Consider the following 19,526-nt stretch of genomic DNA (forward strand, 5'->3'; position numbering starts at 1 on the left):
CACCGTGCCATTACACGAGGCAGAGCCATTCAGGGGTCGACACTCTGAGTGGCAGGCAACACACAAAGATCCATCTTTATATTCACGTATAGACCTGCAACAGAAGCACATTAGTGATGTAACATAATACACCATAACACATTCTTCTTTTATCTAAATCCGACGCCATCATAAGAATATGAACTGCATATGCTTTGTCATATTTTTATGTTATGCCTTTGGACTGTGTGAAACTAAACATATATTATTAAACTGCAGGGAAATGTATTACAAACAAACAACTTCCAAACAGAACTCTTCTGATTTATTTTACTTGTGTGTCATCTTGTAAATATATCACTTACTTGCAAATGCACAGTCACTGTGTGTTGGGTCCAAAGTGTTATGTATTTGCTTCCTCAATGATTGCTCGAGGGCACAATATAAGTGTAAAGCTTCCACATGAATTGATTGTGACTATGTATTTGGCATTTACTTAAAATCCATTTTACACCACATACATTAATCTACCTGTTCACATTCTCCGTGATTAGTTTTCCTTTCATTTTTTTACTGGAGAACTTCTTTGGGCCTTATGACACACTGTGAACTGTATTATTAGGAACATTATCACTTGGGGTTTTATTGGTTTAACGCGGCCACACCCACACAAATACACTCAGACTTTCTTACCCCTGGTTGATGTCACATTGCTCCACGCATTCAGTGCCACGAAGGAAATTCTTGCAGGACACACACTGGCTGGGCCCAGGGCCCCAGCAGCCCCCCTCACACAGCGGATGACAAATGTGCCCCTCTGACTCTGAAAACACAAAAGAGAGCATGATGCACACTGAAACATGGCTCACAAGCAATATGTTACAAGTGTGTTCTCAGCTTTGTAAGAGTAAATGCTGTTAAGTTTCTGATTTCATGAGAAATGGGAGACAATTGCAAATCTGTATTATGCAACAGTATCCATGAATGTTCTTTAAGTTGCAATTCATAAAACTGGATTAACTGCAGATCGATTTCTGCTGGAACTATAAATGGAATACCTGTCTCTGACGGAGGCGTTTCATTTGGAAATGGACAGCTGACCGACCCTGGCATTTATTTGTTCTTGTCATTGCTTGTGTGGTAGTTGCTTTCTTAGTTTTAGATAGTTCATGGTTATAAAATCAACCTGCCGAAGCAAATAAACGCTTTCTGTTTGATTTTAAGAAGCAGTGTCTGTGATATTTGTGTCTTGTCACTTTCACTAAATGCTAGTAAAGAAGGTCCGTGCTCGAATTCATCCTCTTATATTCTTCAATGTACATTGTAACCAACATTCCCATTTTTAAAAAGGTAAATATACCCCTAAGTATTGAGACTGTCTTCATTTGGTCTAGTTTCCCTTTTTCCAAAGGGTGGTGCTCCGTCCAGGTATTAAGTTATTAATTGTATTAGCTAGACTAATTTAATAAATATAATTTTTTTTCTAATATTATAATTTAATTGAAATGAATAATATTCATTACTTTGACCAAATCCACCCCTTTTGAATTCCCAACAGTGTTTTCATTTACCACAGACGTCGAGTTTCTGGTTGTTGCTGACGATGCGGTGGGGTCCTTGGGTTGGATGGAGGAGACTGTCCCAGGGCACTGAACTGGTGTAGCATAGCTGGGAATTGTTGTGCAACAGGACCAAGCCTCCACTGACACTGCGTAGTGAACGCAAGCCAAGAGATTGGATGTGAAGGTTCTGGATAGCAAGTGAAAACACACCCCTGAAGAGAATTTTAAAAAATAAATTAGAAATAAATAAAACATGTATTACTACTTCAATAAAGAAAGGCTGGGGCAATTACGAGTAAGTAACAAATGAAGGGTTTAATAAGATAACAATGAATAAGAAACACAAATGAAAGACAACCAAAGTAAACACAGACAACACAGAAACAACAAGACTGTTTAGATTACCCAAATAACAGCCCATAATGTACTTTTTTTTGGTAAAACAGTGCAAGACAGGAAGAGCTCTCGTTTGTCACTATGACCTAGTTTGAGCATGCTACACTAGATAGTGTCCCAACAACTTTTACTATGTAGTCTGGCTGGCGTGAGCAGCAAGTCAAAGCAGCTGGGCTAGCTAATTATTAGCCTTTATAACCCTGAAAGTGAACTGCCTCATTTGAACCAGAGACAAACAAAGCTGCATAACATTTTCTGTGGTAGTCAGTTCAATAGAGTGAGTGAGTGTGTGTTTCAATGACAAAGGTGAATAAAGTGAATATGCAGACATGGAGAGAAAAGAAAGACAGAAGTTCCAGTCAGACGGGTGTGGCATGCAGTGTGAAGGTCTTACTTGTAGAGCATCCTGCCCCGGATCACCTTCAGGTTCTCAAACACACTCAGGTTAGCCCACTCTTCTGGCCAGGCATCGATATACAAATAACCTGCATAGCAAAATCAGAAATATACTAAAAACAATAATAAAAAAGACAAAGTGTACCAGACTCCTATGTGTCTTTTAATTCAAGTGAAGAAGAGACTTTATATTTGCAGCCGTTCTAAATCACATGGAGTTTTTCTTTGTCTAGAAAAAAGAAGGGTTGAACACAAACACAGGGTCACTGTTCTCTTCAATGTTCTGTACCTGTTAACTCCTCCAGGTTCTTGAAGGCGCTCAGCTGCTGGAGGCTCAGGCCTGATGTGTTGGCCACAGGGTCACTGGACAATGAAAAGAGGCAATACATCATCTGATAATTCAAAGAGCATCACCCTGTGAGGTCACCGTTTACTGATACAATCTCCAGTGAAAGAGGTTATCTCAGGTTTTATGTTTACATTTCATACGCAAGATCATTCATCAGGTATCTGGCATCGCGCTGGTGTCACACAGGCTAAACCCAGCCCCCATCTTTTATTTACCATCCACAGAGCCACTGATGACTTAGCTGACGGGTTTGATATACCGTATTGTTACTGTATATACAATCTACTCTCTGTTGTTCACCATTGTTTTATTGGCATGATGTGTAAACAAATATGTCTTAATTGTGTTTTATTTAAATGAAATTAGCACAAAAAGTATGTTATTTCTCTCCTTGTTAACACGTATGTGTTTGAAGTACACTTGAGTTCAGTTATCTAAAGTGTTTGGCTTGGGTGGTAGCTTTCCCCTTGACTTGCACAAAGAATATTTCAAAAGGTGTACACTCAAATATTTGAAGGGCTGAACGGGAGAGATGTGGTAGTATTAAGTCTTGGGCATGATCAAGCTGCTATTTCTGGTTGGTAAAGTTCAGGATTGTCAAGTTATTCACTTTATTTCTTAATTTCAAAAGTATCTTTGTGAGCTTTAACAGTGTGTTTGTTCTGTGTCCGGCCTGTGTCTCTCTCTTACCTAGCGAAGCTCTGAGGGAGGAAGGCCAGACTACCAAAAATCTTCTTACACGTGTTGAACTGCTCCACATTAGAAGATGTAACCATGGTGACGCCCTGGTTGTCCATGACGCCAAGGTTGTCCATACCCAGACCATAACACACTGCAATACAAAACAGATTTCATCTTAAATCCAGAAATTAAGCGGAACATAGGAAAGGTGTGCAATATCAATCCATCAAGCTTCAATATAAACCATGATATCAACAGCATAGAATGAAGTATAGCACTGTGTACTTTATTACGCAACGAGGGGAAAATAATCGCTAGAGCTAGTGAAAATAAACATACAACCTTCCTGTTGCCTCTAGTCACGTTGATTAATTGAGGATGTGCACCTATGTCATCTGTAATACTTGAATCATATTTAGTAATTGTTTTAATCTATGAAAGACCTGCCATGTATAAGATAATTAATGGTGTGAAGGAGGGAGCTGGCAGGTTTCATCCCAACTGACTTTTCCTTAATAAAAACTTGTCTGGTTTTAGTGTATTAATGTATGTAATAGAAAAATAAGAGTACATAGTGCACAAAATGGCTGTCTGGCAAAAACAAATGCAAGGTAATTTGAGATAATGTAATAGCTGAGGTCTGTTTTCCCATAGCATAATAGCCGAGTTAACCATTTAACTAAAATCTGGACACCTTCAAGACTAGATTTTAATTAAAGATGTTAAATTATTCAGTTTTTACAAAGCATAAACGATCTCATAGGCCTACATTTACTATTCCTGATCCACGAGACAAAGCCCGGTTGTAACGTCAACAACAAGTTGCTGCTGAAACAGGTTGGTTCACTTTGCACCATTGTCAGCATCAGTGTGTGCAGTGTAACGCACACACGTCACATGTACCGAAGGACTATGTCATGCACGTGGAGAATGCATAACTGAAATTAATCCAGAACATTAGTAATGCAATGTTTGCATAATGCAAAAATAGTTTTTCCCCTGTTGGATGTTTGGATGGCTTCCTTAAAAACTCAGAAGACACTTTATTAGGAACACCATTGTAATACTGGGTAGGCGACCAGAACAGCCTGAGATCTTTGTGGTAGAGACTTAACAAGGTGCCTGAAACATCTCTTAGAGATCCCCGGTCCATTCTGACATGACCAACGAGCATCTTGTAGGTTGATTGAAAAAAAAAATTAATTAACATTTTGACTATTACAAATTTAATTAATTAACATCTTGGAGTGTGCTATGTTGCTGCCACATGCGTGTCTGTTTATATATGTATTGTAATATGCAGGTAAACCTAATAAAGTGACCAATGTAGTGTATAAAATGCATCCACAAAGACACAAAACAATCCCCACCTTTAGGACAGTCTCCTTCGCACTTCTCACATTTCTGCATCTCGTTTCTGTCTGGGTGGGCGATGATGACTTCCTGGTTGGCTTTGGGGCAAACTAAAGTGCAGGCCACTTCCATAGCCAAATAGTTATCTGCAGACAGGGAGAGAACGGTTTAAAAGTGAGTTATTAGTAAGGCATTAGGTATGATGAAATGGGGAGCAGGTCGCCTAAAGCGTTACAGGAGCAGGAATGAGGCTGTCAGGTTGGAATCCCTGAAGTGTGTGTGCAAATCTTGACAGGGAGAGCAAATAAATCATTTTCTATCCTCCCTCTTCCCCCAGTCAGCTATTACTGTCATCAAGGCACCCTGCAACACGACCCTAAATCTCATCAGGTGCACTGATGGAGCTGCATAGTGGCTACTAGCTGAGCAATGTGTGGTGTGGAAGATGTTCCTTTATGGAGAAAAAAATAAATAATTCAAAGTAAGTTCTCACAAGGACATGTCTTGACGCAGGTAGCACCAAAGTTGAACTTCTTGTCTGGGTTGGGTTTAGTCTGAAAGGTGACGGAGTCGTAGATATTTGGTGGAGGACAGTTCTCCTTACAAACGCCGCTGTCGTTGAAATGACGGCAAGCCTGGAGAGAAGATGAAGGAGGAAACACATTACTCCACAAATGACAAAAGGCAGTCTGTCAAGTTCAACACGATAAGATTACACTGAAGATAACAAAAACTGTAATCTGTGTGTGTGTGTGTGTGTGTGTGCGCGCGTGCGTGCGTGCGTGCGTTATTTACCAGACAGTCTGAGTCTTTGGGTCCTGTGCATCCAGCAGCACACTGCATGTGACAGCAGTCATTGGAAAGGAGACCTTTACACCGCTGACAACCAGACGCGCAATTAATGCGGGTCACTTGGAAAGAAACAAGGGGAAAACAAATGAGACTTCTCTCTTATACTACACTTGGTTTGACATTTTATTCCAGTGAAAAGCAGACAGTGTCACCATCACACTCTGCACATGATGTTAACTCACAGGTCTGGCAGTCCTGCGCAGTTTCTCCCCAGCAGCTTTCCCCACATGCAGAGGAACAACTTGGACCTGTACCCGAATAAAACACAACAGAAGATGAGAACTGAGCATGTATCCAACAATTTCAGAATTAAACAAACATTCTCTAGAATGTCTTTACCAAAGTATTTCAGGTCTAATTATCCATATTTCTTGATATATTTACGTTTGCAATAACATCGCCATCATAATGCATAATGCTAGTTTTGCTAAATATACGTACATGCCTTTGCTTAATTAAGCTGAACCTGTCTGACTGTTTGACCTCTTATTGTGTCTATTTTATTTAAAAAAATATGTCATTAGGAAAACTAAAATTTCTCCTCAATAATTTATAAATCAGCTGCTCACAATTAGGCGCCCGAGCCTGAAGTCGGTGCAGCCTGGCGTGGATGTTCTGCTCGTCCAAAGTGTCCCTCCAAGTGATTTTCTGGGGGTCCGGGAAGCACAGCTGGGGGTTCCCCCAAATATACACCCCACCCAACAGGATCTCTGCGGCGGGGGAGACAATACACAAGAGGAGCTCATCAACTTACTGTCGGAGTAGATAACAGAGGCTGGATCAAAGGACAGCACAAAAATTATGATAAAGCCTAATAATAAACGTGTTACATTTTCCTAATAAACTTTGAAATTGAAGGTATTGATCAAATGAATGGGTCAAAGCAACAACAAGAAACATATAGTCCCAAACCCAATCTAGTCCATGCCAGTCAGGTCATACTTTGTTTGGGCATCTACTATGAGCTCTGCTACAGTATATATTACTATCTGACCTGTGAGGCTACGAAGCCGGAGCGTCCTGAGCCCTTGTCCACCCACAGTGTTATCCAGTACAGCCAGGGCGTAGCTGGAGTTGTACAGCTGGCTGCCTCTTATGATGCGAAGGTTGTCCAAAGGCACCAGACTCACTGACACATGTGCTACAAGCACATAGCCCTGTACCTCCACGATCCCCTGAAGAAACACAGTGAAGAGACACCAAAAGCCATCTTAAAAACCAATTCTTGCTCATTAGTTTATTATACTAACTCTATTGTATGCAGCTCGTATTGCACACTCTGTAAATACCTGTAGGAAGGAGAGGTCAGGGTCTCCCTGAAGGTGCGTAATCTCAAGGTTGCCGTGGACGACCTGGCAGCCGGTGTAGAGCAGTCTGAGAGTCTCGTAGTGATTTTCAAGGCTGGAGGGCAGGGCCAGCTTCATGTCTGTACCCAGGCACACTGCAACACATGATAACATATGACCTACAACTTCCACCTGCATGTAACACACACTCTTAGAAAGCCTTTCATTGCTCATTGTTCACGCCACTTTAACTGGCCATTCAAAATCTTTTGTCGCAAATGGAAGCAAGTCTCTCTCATTGAGACTGTGAATACACCTTACAGACAAACAAAGAAAACTAAAATGACCAAAACTATTTCTTAACAGAAAAACAAAGCATATAAATGTAGTAGTACAACACCAGTGTTTCCCCCAGCGCTTTATAGCTAAGGTGGCCGCCTTAGCAACGCCAGCCCCCCGCCTTGACTACCGACCGACCCCCCCCAAAAAAGTGGGGGAAAGTGAGCCACTGTCTCACTTTTCCCCACCATGAGGCACAAGTTAAGTTTAGTCTTAAACATATTTTAATGTAATATTACATAACATATGTTTTATTTTAATGTCATACACATTGTAGAAAAGCCATCATGCCAAGGAAATACACCAGGAAGACGACCTGGGGCAACCACACGGAAAGAGCACCTTCTCATCTTTCCCTGTAACCTTCAGGGCTGGAATGTATAGTAGGCCTAGCTGATGTTATAATCCAGTTGGGTCTTCTCCTGTGTTCTGAGTACCAGGCTGTTCTCGCTGGTTCTGATTTTCCTATGCTTTGACCCCCAGACACTAGCTGGCTCTAAGGGCCCTGTGTTCTGACCCCCAGACTGTGTTCTAATCTAACTGGTTCTATCTTTCATTTGAATCTTATTAAAACATTTTGAATTATAATATGTTGTATTTGATTTTGTTCAGAGTTACTTTCAAGTGTTTAGAACATTTGCTTTCCTTAATTGACCAAACCCCATCATTCTTTTACTAGTCCGACATTAGTTCTGGAATGTGTGGCTAGCTTTCAGGATTCTTACGGTTACAATATGTGTTGTTATGGTAGTTTCAGAGTGGAAAAAGTAAGTGGATCAGTTTACCCCACAGCTGGGGTAAAGTGAGCCACGACAACTTTTTTTAAAACAATCATATTTTCACTGCCCTTTGTCTTGAAAAAATTCTGCTAATGCCCATTTCTAGGAAACATCCTGAATTAATGGGAAATGTGTACATTTGAGTGATAAATCATTTTAGCTCCCTTAGGGGGGAGCAAATGTAAAAAGTGGCTCAGATAACCCCGTTCTCCCCTATATAATATAATTTATATAAAAATTAGTTGATCTCTTTAAAATGCATTTGAAATCTACAACAAAAGTGATAAAGTTTTCTGTGTTTTTTTATCACTATAGATCAAATATTTTAATGGTTTTTGGACTGTTTTCTACGATGAAGAAGGAATTCTAAGACTTCATCCAGGGAAAACTGAGACCGATTCCTCACTATTGCCTCACATTTTACAAACCAAAAAAAATTATTGATTAATGTGAAAATAATAATAATCAACAAACGAATAAACTGATAATTTTTAAAGTTGCAGCCCTGAAATAGATGATAAATAAATAAGAGATACTGATCGGACTTCTTTGACTAGCTCAATGAGCTAGATACAAAAACATAATAGTAGCAGTTACAGGAGGGGACATTTATAGTAACAGGAGGGAGGAGGATCTCATATTGAAACTCCTAATGATGACGACTGCATGGACTTGGGACTCCACATATTGTGACTGTTATGGAGCGGCCTTGGATATAAGTATTCTGAAACGCACACCGTCTGCCCGTCTATTGGTCTATATGATATATTTTCAACTGGCCGCAGAGAGCACAGATTCCCCACAGAGGGTCACACACACACGGCATTGCATTCAGGGTCACACAGCGCTAAAATTCATGTAGGGGGGTTGTACACACATATCTCCCATGCTTAAGTAGGCAGTCACACAGTAGACAGTCTCCTGCTCTTGCTGGGGTTATAAATGACTTCCTCTGGCTTGCTTCCAACAGGCCTTCAATAGTCAACCCACTCCTCCTGATTGAAGCCGCCTCCCCCTTTGTGCCAACCCCGTCCCCTCCTTTTGGTATAGAGATGACCATACAGACTCAAGATAGGCTACATGGTTGGAGCAGGGCATGCTGGGGGTTCAATAACATGCTCTTATCACATATGTTTATGTGTTTTTCTTTCCCCCAAGATGGCTGAGTGAGCACCCAAGTCACAGCTCCTGCAACTCAGCCAAGAAGCACCGGGTCGTGAAGTGTGAACACGGTCCTCATTTACATCTAAAAGCAGAGCTACTGCTGCAGCAAATGGCTCTCTGATAAACGGCTGCCAAAAATACACACACACACCCAGCTGTTTGCAGCTTGTGTCAAATATCAAATCAAATGAGTAAGGGGCTGGCAACCTTCTACGTGATGTCATCATGGAAAATACTTTGACGTGTCCAGCTGAGAGATGTTCTTCTCCAGCGATTAAATCAATGAACTCCCTAAAACTCAAAGAATAAAAACGCAGACGTCTCCAGTTCTGGGGATTAGGTAAATGTGCTGTAACAGCGAGAACAGCCGAGCACATTTTCCATTTCTAAGAAAGTGTGTGTAAAGCCAGTTCTCCGCTTCCTCTCCTTTTATTCCCCACATCGTTTGCTCTCCAAAAGTCTCTCAGCAACGCCTGCAAGAGTGTGAGTGTGTGTGTGTGTGTGTGTGTGTGTGTGTGTGTGTGTGTGTGTGTGTGTGTGTGTGTGTGTGTGTGTGTGTGTGTGTGCGTGTGTGTGTGTGTCCTTGTGAGGAGCAGCCCACCCCTCCATCCTCGAGGCCCAAAATACTCTTTTTATCACTCACTCTTTCTCTAATCTGCACACAGTCCATGTATTGCTCTTCCATATCCACTCATCCTACATCTTTTGTATTACCTGGTTTCTATAAAAGCCTTTCCATTTCTTCCTGTTAGTCAGTGATTGGAAGCCCAACTCCCTTTTTTGGACTCTGGAAAGTGTCATTTCGGACGAATGCACGTCTTTGCATATCTTAAAGATGACACACACACGTGCTGCATATATTCTATCAGTGAGGAAGAGAGGTTGGAGGGGGACCAAGAGAAAACAGCTTGTAGCTCCAGTGATCCTTAAAAGGTGAAGTCAGACATTTATGGTTTGTTGTCAAAATCCCCTTTTTGTCAAAATCAATATATATATATATATATATACAGTATCTCTTCAAGCCTGATATGTACGTCCTGTGTTTGCGCTGAAAAGTGTTAATGATACACAGCCTAGGCTCTGTAGACAGGTATGTAAATAAAGTGTAAGTAAATAAAGGGGCCCACCGTAGCTATCAATATACCCATTTACAGAGCCAAAGCAGTGTATTAGAATAACTAGATTTTTTTTTCAACACTTTATTTCAACATTCACTGATTTTGACAAAAAAGTGATTTTTACAACAAGCATTCTCCAGAATTTCTGACTCCACCTGTGTGTCTAGCAGGTCACATACATAATTAAATAATGCCACTAACATCCAAGCACACACACATACAGCTAAACGTGCTAGTGCTGGTGAGCAACTTGGCTCTGGAAACTTCCTCCGCTCATGTGTTTATGTGGTTAATGACAGAATTTCTACTTTTCTGCCTGTTGTTCACATTTTGATCATTTACACTGTAACACTTGAGACCCTCTGTGAGCAGCTATGCTTTTATTTTCTTAGCTTCTTTGCACTTCTTCGCAACAATCCAGCATTCAGGCATAAATGTGGTTAAAACATTAAGATGGGTTTGATTCTCTCTCTAAGGCTATCTTTGGTCACTCATAATAACAACTGCTTCTGTCACTTTGGGTGCAAACAGGAAAGTGCATTATGCTATCGTCGCTCTCTGGCAGCCTGTAAGGCACCCTGCATACCAGTGTAGCAGTAGGAAAGCTATACACAACTTATATGGTGGAAAGCATACCCCCCGCTTTTACATTTATTTCAACTTTATCTATAGTAGTTTGTGTAGAAGTTCACCAATTCTGGCTCCATGACAACAGAAGTACCATTGCTTAACTTTTCTTCCATGATACCTTAATGGTGGAGTCTCCTGACATTACGCTACCTGTAGCATTAAACAAAATCCAGTGAGTATACAACCTTTGCTCTGTAAACTGCATGTTGTTAGCTACGTTGGGCCCTTTTGTGTGTACCCTTTGTTTACATACCAGTTTTTTAGATATTTACTTATTTTGACAACAAGCATTCTCCAGAATCGCTGACACCAGCTTTAACTTAGCATGCATCCTGCAATGGATGTGCTGGTTATCACAAAATCAGATTGTCATTCAACAGGAAAGCCTTTTGCATTTGATGTTTTGCCATTTGTTAGGACAGACTGCATGTTGTAAAAAATGAATAGTGACTAATTTGATCTTATCTTGGCTTCCTATGAAGGAAGATGTGGTATCTGTAAACTGAGTGTGTCTTGTGCCAGTCTGCTGCTTTAAAAGATCTGCAAATTGAAAGCTAGCTGGAAGCCACACCTGTGTGTGGCACCATGCCAGTTAGCACAGGGAGTGAGCATGTGTGTTGTTTACCCCTGTGTGTGTTTGTGTGCGGTAAGTGAGGGAAACACAGCAGCAGCGATGCTACTGCAAGAGCACCATACTGGAAAAGCCCACAGTGTGACAGTGCACTCTCCTCTTAATGGATCAGGTCGGTCAAGGCTCGATAGAAATGGGACAAGCTCATCCAACAGGACTTTCTGTCTGTCTGTGTGTTTACCCCTCAGATTTAACATGTCGATTCCAACGCAGTGCTAATGCGTGCAACGTGCCTTGCATCAACTGCAAATTTTTCCCAACCTCCCTGAACACATTCTTTCTTCCCCTTCACTCGGCAGCCAAGAGAGAAAACAGGTATTGCTCAACAGACAAGCAGAACAGGATCTGTACTGTACTGGAGTCAGAGACGTGTACTCCTCACTCACTCAACCCGTCATGTATCGACTGCAAACACAAACGCGTACAACAACATTACTGCATACGCATAGCTCCTTTTACACATTTACTACTGTTTGACAGGAAATGTACTGCTCATTTCAAAAGGGACAAATTGTACATGAAAGGGCGGACAAAGAGTACATTAATGTTTAGCATGTTTACATTTTCTTTGCATCAAATGGCTTAACAAGTTGTTAATGAATTGTTTATAAAGCCTTATGTTACATTAATAAGAACTCTCCGGTTGCCATTTTTTTTCTCCTCTAGCATGAATTACTTTTGAGCTCTTAAGTACATCATGAACCACTAACCTTCTAGAAAACAATGTTGCCTAAATATTTTTTTTATTAATGAACTGATTGGTTATTATTAACTTTTATTTATGGCGAAGAATTCTAAGGGGATTTTTAACTAGCCTTGCAAGACCAGCCTGATCTGGAGAGCTTCCCATTTGTTTCTCTCCAGCAGATCAGTCCGGACTTTATCCAAACTCTGTGTTGAGGAGCCAGTTCAAAAAATGACCAGGCCAATCAGAGCCCGCTTTCTGAACTACATTCGTCCCTTAGTGGACGGCAGCCTTCGATTGGTTCATGCACTCGTCAATCGAGCTGTCTGAGAGCAGGCATATCTCACAAGCTCGATCGGAGACTAGAGTGACAACTACATGATCCAATCAAGGGCTGCCTGCCACTAACGGACAGAATGCGGGCCCAATTATGATTAAAGAAAGTCCAAACTGCAGAAGGGAAAGTGAAGCTCGCTAGATCAGGCAGGTCTCGCCAGGCTAATTTTTAACAACGTGGCAAACAAAACGTTGTTCTTATTAATGATTTATTACTGATCTATGACACAGATTATTAAGGATTCATTAACCATTAATAAAGCCACTAATTAATACCAAATGAAAGACGCCTAACAAAAATTGGTAACAATGCGTAACCCTGCGTAATGACTTGGTATTTGCAGCAGACGCGTGCTAAGGAAACAGTTTAGCTCCTTAAAGGGAGACCGCAATTCTGGAGAATGCTCAACTCACTCTCACTCAATATCAGTTACAATATCTCCTCACGATGCGCAACCTGTCTGTACTGTGTGTGAGCTGAAAATAAAATCCATTGTTAATACACAGTCAAGGCTCCATAAAAGGTTGTTAGCTATGTGGGGCCCAATGTGTTTACATATTATTTGTTAACATACAGCTTACAGAGCCTAGGTTGTGTATTAGCACTGTTTTATCAGTGCACACACACAGTATACAGACAGGTTGTGGATCATGAGGAGACATTCACTGCTTTTGACAAAGAGTAATTTTGTCAACAAGCGTCATCCAGAATAGCTGTGACCACCTTTAAAGGTGAAGTAAGCGATTTATTTATGTTAATATAAGTGTAAAATCGCTCTTTATTCATACAGTGATCACCTATATAGTGTGCACATTTCATAAAGCCGATCTCTCAGTCACCCGCTCTGCATGTAATAGGCATATAAACTTTTCGAGGATCCCACTACTACTACTACTACTACTGAGAGAATGCTACAAACCGGCACCTGTCTCACTGATGGTGCATGTGCAGAGCGACAGATGGGTGAATGTGTATGCGCCTACAATGGCGGAGCAGGTAAAAATCCTTCCCAATGTCTGTTTTGATGGTTTTTATCATGTTTTATCACACTTACCGATGAGATGATGCTAGATAATTCACTTCTGGAAGTGCATCAATGTTGTGACGTTGGACGAGGGAGGGGACTGCTAACTGCAGTCACTGACAGGAAGTTAGCTAAACTGACCATTCCGCTTACTGAACCTTTAACAGAGCGACTGCAGGTTGGAGGTGTGCGACTGAAACCCCTTAGAAAAGCACACGAGGAGGAGGAGGAGGAGGAGGAGGAGGAGGTGTGGGAAGTTTCTCTCTGGGGCTTTACTCCACTACAGTTGGCCACATCCTCAGCTCGGGTCAAGTTAGTTAGATCACTAACACTCAGCCCAGACTGGTGAGTCACAGCTGGCTGAGTTAACCTGCCACCGACGGCCAACCACAATGACTTAACCACTTTGCTGTGAGTTTCGCTCAATGGGTGCACTGGAGTGTGACGGGGACTTGAACGCTGTGGACACTGAGACTCAAAAACACACACTGAAAATGTGCTCCCACACAGAGGAAAGGTGTTGAAATAATTCATCCCGACCACTAAAGGGAAAACACAACTGCTGCTGACCTTTGAAACCATTCACTTGTTGGCCATAAGCTCTGTGTGTGTGTGTGTGTGTGTGTGTGTGTGTGAGTGAGAGAGAGAGTGAGAGAGAGAGAGAGAGAGAGAGAGAGAGAGAGAGAGAGAGAGAGAGAGAAGAGACAAAACCACAGACGTAACAATAATTAATAACTGCAAGTAAGACTGTGGATGAATTCTCCACCTGTGCATGATGCGTAGCTTAATTTGGCACACACACTGAACTGATGCCATAGACGTTGTCGACATCGTGGAGTTAAGTGCACCAACCTGTTCTCACCGACAATGCAGTCGATTCTGTTTGAAAATCACTTCACCTGTGACTATAGGCTTTGTGTGTGTGTGTGTGTGTGTGTGGTAGTAGTAGTGATGATCGTGGTGGAGGTTATAGCAGCTAACAAAGGAAGCTTCAGTATATGTTTTGTTTACTTTGAAAGAGGACTTCAATGAAGTATTTCTTTGTGTACATTTCATCCACTAACACAATGATATTTTAGTGTTATCGTGTGTGGGCCGTGCATTGGCCTATTTCCTCAGCAGTGGGGCACATCAATAAAGATTGTGCGACACATTAAATGCTTTTAAAAATCCTCCATCAGACTTATTGATGTCCGATTCCACTGGAGATCAACTAGAGCTGCCAATGATGATTATTTACACAATTGAGATGAACTGTTTATCCAATAAAGTGTTTTAAAAAATAGAGACAAACATCCTAGATTGCAAAGTAAAATGTTTTCCAATTGTTTTTCTTCTTTGTACTGTAGTTTTTTTTGTCTGACAAACATTTCAAACCCTGAAAAATAACCTGATAAAAAGGGAGATAATTCATTTTGCAGCAAATCCTCTCATTTGAGAAGCTTGAAATCAACAAATGTTTGAACTTTGTTTGAAATCGAATGTAAATGTCCTAAACTAGAGGCAACATGTTTTCTCAGTGATACTACATGTCAACAACACAGTATTAAATGCTCCTCTGCTTTAGAAATAGCCTATAAACACGTTTTTCTTTAAAAAATAAAATCATGACTTATGGCACTGTCTTGCAAAACCACGCACTTGTTTGCACTGTCAGTTAGCTCTTGTTTTACTGGCATGCGCTCAAGCTCCAAGTGTGACAAGTGGCCCTCTATCAGACAATGCCCTCTTTGGAGCCAGAAGTGAATAATTGACATCGTCATGATCCATGGCGCACAATGAGACGCCTGTTGTTGTTGTTGTTTTTTTGTTTTTGTTCACGCGGCGGAGCAGCCTAACGCACGGCAAGTCACTCACTCACGTTGCGGGTCCAAAGCTGCAAAGCAGGTTCTCATCATACTTCTTACCTGTTAGTGCTGCGGCTATGTTTTTATTAGCCGTGTTTATTTGTGATGCAACTAAACAAGAAATAGAAGTGCCTCGTGCGTAAACATTTGATTTTTTGTATCCAAATAAAGAAATCTCCCTTGAGGCCACTGGTGACAGGTGTGACTTTTTTCTCTCTCTCTCTCTCTACTCATGAGACTCCCGAGCCACAGCGGAGAGTGAGGGGTTGCGGACTCACGGAGGAATGCGGTCCCAGCCTGAAATATCAGCCTGTTGGGCCACGCCGAAGCTCGCGCATTACCTCACACTATTACCCCCTTGCGCTCTGCCTTTAAACCCCCGTGTAGACATAGTGTGTGAAGTGAAACGTGCAGTAGAAAGTTACCCACCTTCTCTGGCCAACGCACCCGTCACTCCGATCAGCACGGCCCCGACCAACACCAAACTTCTCGCCGCCTCCATCTGCTGCGACCAGACTAGTCCATACTCCAAACTTAGATAGGGTGTCTTTTTTTTCTTTTTTTAGGCTACTGTTCCCAGTGAATAAATAGCCGTTTCCTGGCCTCCTCTCGTCTCCAGGTTCTAGTTTTGTTTTGTTGGCACCTTTCGGCAGTTGTTGTTCGCCTCCCAATCTCAGTGACTTCCTCCCTGGAATTCCGTGCCTGTTGCTCGTGGAGCGTGACAGCGTGCAGAAGCAGAGGCGCGCGCCCGTGGAGGCCTGAGCGGGGAGTGGCACGTTGACTCAGCCCGCCCTCAATTCAAACTGCTCGCTGTCTGCTATGGGCCACTGCTGCACTGACGTTCTGCTTATGACTGGTGCATTTTTTTTTCATCCTATAGGCTACCTGTCACTCCAGTTAGAATCAGGTTGGAAACTAGGCATAGGCCTATAGAGGTGGGTTTAAAGGCCCCCTCCACTTTAACATTAAGCCTTTGATGTGTGAGTATCACTGACAGCGTGCAGCGTGCTGCACGATATATTTCAAATTGCTTGTTCAAATTTTGTTGTAGAAGGCATGGTACAGTCCAAACATTCATTGTGTTTTTGTTACTGGGTAACACTTTACAATAAGGTACACAAAAAAAGAGTAGTTACCCTTTTAAAAAGGGTAGTTTAAAGTGTTACCTGTTACTGCATGACATATCAATTTCCTGCAGGAATAGCATCAAATTCGATGGCATTGTTGTTGAGGTGTGATTGGAACCTTACATTTTTTACGGAATTCTGAATATGGCAGTAACCGTTCTACCATTCTTATTTAAGAGCTGTCCAACAAACTAAATTCCATTGTCAATCCATGAGTAACAAATCAGTGATCATGTGTACAAGATGTCTTTTTTATTCCAAATAAAGAATCTGAGGACTAGGGTTTACAAAATTCCGGGAATTTTCAAAGTTGGAAACCATGGGAATTTATGGGAATTCACGGGAATTTTGGGAATAAATGGAAATTTACTCAATTTATGGAAATCCAAAGGCACTTAATCCTATAACTATGTTATGTCAATACTGGCAAACGTTCTAGACAGTAAAAAGCAGTTGTTCAACTGGGTTTTATGATATTTATGAACATTTAATTTCAAATCAGATTTTTTTTAAAGCTTATTGAGACACCCAACTTGATATATCACATATTGATTTTTACTATACCAGGTTTACAGACGCTTAAACAGTGATTTTAAATATAGATGGGTAAAATATATTATAGCATAATCTGTACAAAAACAACCAGATTTCATGCAGGTACACTTGGCAAGTTGCACACAGCAAACTGCTTAATGCAGGCATCTGCTATACCTCACAAAACCTCTTTAGCAAACTGACCCATTACATTCTCATAAAAATATGAGACCCCCAATCTGCATTACACATTTAAATGCATTCAAACTCAAAGATAAGTATGGATAATCCAATTGAACTTTCTTTTGCCAATGGATTTCTTGCATGCCGCTGCATTCAATTGAGAGATTTGCATTATACCGGCTCGGGGCATCTTCATGTTTCTCATGCCCTTCACTTAACGGTCACAAATCAGGAGTTGTAGGAGGAAGAATAAACTCTATTCATCCCGACCTATCCAGTCTCCCTACCCACAGCAGCCAGGGTCAGAGTCCAACCTATTGCACAGAGCTATGAGGAAAAAACAAAAAGCTACTCACTGAGCCACGCAGAAAAAACGTCTAAGACATTTCCTGTTTTTCTATTTTTACATAGGATAGTGGGTGGCTAAACAAAGTTGTATAGGGAGTTATTAAGCAGCAAGTCTTGGATACAATTAGCTGGCTCTTGAGAAACATGCATAATCTCAAGATCTACAGAAGTCCACGCCTGATAGTCTCTTTCTTTCAAATATACACTTAAAACATGACAACGCCTATAACAAAACCTCTCTATAATATAGTTTCCATCAAACATACCTGATTGTTTGGGGTCTGCATGGCGTGGGACAGGTGTATGTACAGGACAGGCTCGTTTTGGACAATCAACATAATTTCACAGTTTTTACTTGCTTACTAGGCTACATTAACGGTGAAAACAAGTGTAGGTCAGGAGGGATCTGTAATATGGATATTTAGGATCTGTTCTTATCAAACCAGCCCAAGTGGCACAAGGTCAGGAGGAGACCTCAGACCTGCCCAGTGAATACATATACCGTACATGTTACGTAATCTGCAGTCACTTCTTGTATCGTAGATTAATTGCAGCACCTTGTTAAAGTGTACAATTGGAAAGGCTGAGCAGATGTTTCAATTGACAAAAAGAATCATGAGAAGCATACACAGAAGATACATTAGCATAACGCTGAAAAATGGCAATGTCAATATTGTATATTTGACAGTTAATCAGCTATCGTATGTTAGTGACTAAACTCCACATATGATTAAAAATAAACAACTATGATGTGCTTATACAATAAACTTTGTCATTATGTTGTCCTTATCCTTATTGACTTGTGACCCCTCAGCAAAAAAAAAAATTAATGTTTCAAGTGTGAGTGGTCATTTCAACCAAAATAAATGTGCCTCCGAAATGAAATAAAAGATATTTGAAAAGAAGAGCTTGAAGTATGTTTTTTTTTCTTACCGACCCCATTTAATTTAAGGGACGCTCAGGTTGGGACCATTGGATTAACTTTGACTCCATATAAAGAAGCTACAACTAGCTTGAACTGGTACAACAGTAAAATGCACTCATACACCAGTATTAAACCTTAATGTATACTTAGCTAATACTAGTACTTTGTTGTAGTAGGAATTTGAATACAGATCGTCAGCTTGCAATGGAGTATTTGAACGATGTTGTTTTGTTGCAAAGGATTTGAGTATTTTTCCACCACTGCATTTAAATTACTAAAATGCCAAGTGAAAAGAATTGCACAGTGTCATGTAGACAGCAGGGGGAACACTCTCCCGGATGAAGGTCATCTTCAAAGCCACACTTACCCATGCAAACATGTTTAGCCTATCCTTAGGTCATTGGTATGTAGGGTACAGTGGATTACTCCTCTTGTCTACATACTGTACATCATCTAGGGAGGACCACTTAAACAGATCATGTATAGAAGAAAAGACACAAATGAGCCCCACACCTTTTTAACAGAGAACACTTTTAATTTGTTCAATTTTTTGGTCAAATATAAGTAGTATGTGAGGTGGAGAAAAAGTGCACTGAGTAGGAGAGGTAATGGTGCACAGGGCAGCAGGCAGGGGGCAGCAGACGGGGGACATGGTTATCAGTGAGAGGAAAGTGAACCATGAAACGATTTACAGAGCATTCCTCTGGGAATCTTCCATTGATTTAAACAGATATGTTAAATGATATGTTGCAATTAATTCAAATAACTTTAAGCTTTTAATGTTTTTGTTATAAATAAGAATTGAGGCGTTCAAATGGCATATTAGAAGTATCTGATCATAATCGGGCCCAAATCAGCATTTTGTGAATGGTGAATGTCAGTGGTAATAAACATGGCTATGGTTAAACTCCCCCCACCCTCCACCCCCCCCCCCACCCTCCACCCCCCCCCCCCCCCCCCCCAAAACCTATGACAACCTCTCTGTGTCTTTTGCCCTCTGT

At 41.1% G+C, this 19,526-nt stretch overlaps 1 protein-coding gene across 1 annotated transcript in view; it reads right to left on the minus strand.

The window, feature by feature from the left end:
• The window catches only part of erbb2 (erb-b2 receptor tyrosine kinase 2), a 28,246-nt gene extending 12,185 nt beyond the window's left edge, over positions 1-16,061 (minus strand). Inside the window, exons 1-14 of the mRNA XM_080049126.1 lie at positions 15,838-16,061; positions 6,858-7,009; positions 6,563-6,743; positions 6,138-6,278; positions 5,751-5,816; positions 5,512-5,627; positions 5,210-5,351; positions 4,734-4,862; positions 3,373-3,514; positions 2,623-2,696; positions 2,332-2,422; positions 1,551-1,753; positions 673-802; positions 4-94 (exon numbers count right to left, since the gene is read on the minus strand). Of these exons, the coding sequence (XP_079905252.1) occupies positions 4-94; positions 673-802; positions 1,551-1,753; positions 2,332-2,422; positions 2,623-2,696; positions 3,373-3,514; positions 4,734-4,862; positions 5,210-5,351; positions 5,512-5,627; positions 5,751-5,816; positions 6,138-6,278; positions 6,563-6,743; positions 6,858-7,009; positions 15,838-15,910 (1,731 nt within the window). The 5' untranslated portion in view covers positions 15,911-16,061. The remainder of the gene's footprint in view (positions 1-3; positions 95-672; positions 803-1,550; positions 1,754-2,331; positions 2,423-2,622; positions 2,697-3,372; positions 3,515-4,733; positions 4,863-5,209; positions 5,352-5,511; positions 5,628-5,750; positions 5,817-6,137; positions 6,279-6,562; positions 6,744-6,857; positions 7,010-15,837) is intronic.
• Between the last annotated feature and the right edge of the window lie 3,465 nt (positions 16,062-19,526).

This window comes from Ammodytes marinus, assembly GCF_949987685.1.
Source record: "Ammodytes marinus genome assembly, chromosome: 20".
NCBI classification, from domain to species: Eukaryota; Metazoa; Chordata; class Actinopteri; order Uranoscopiformes; family Ammodytidae; genus Ammodytes; species Ammodytes marinus.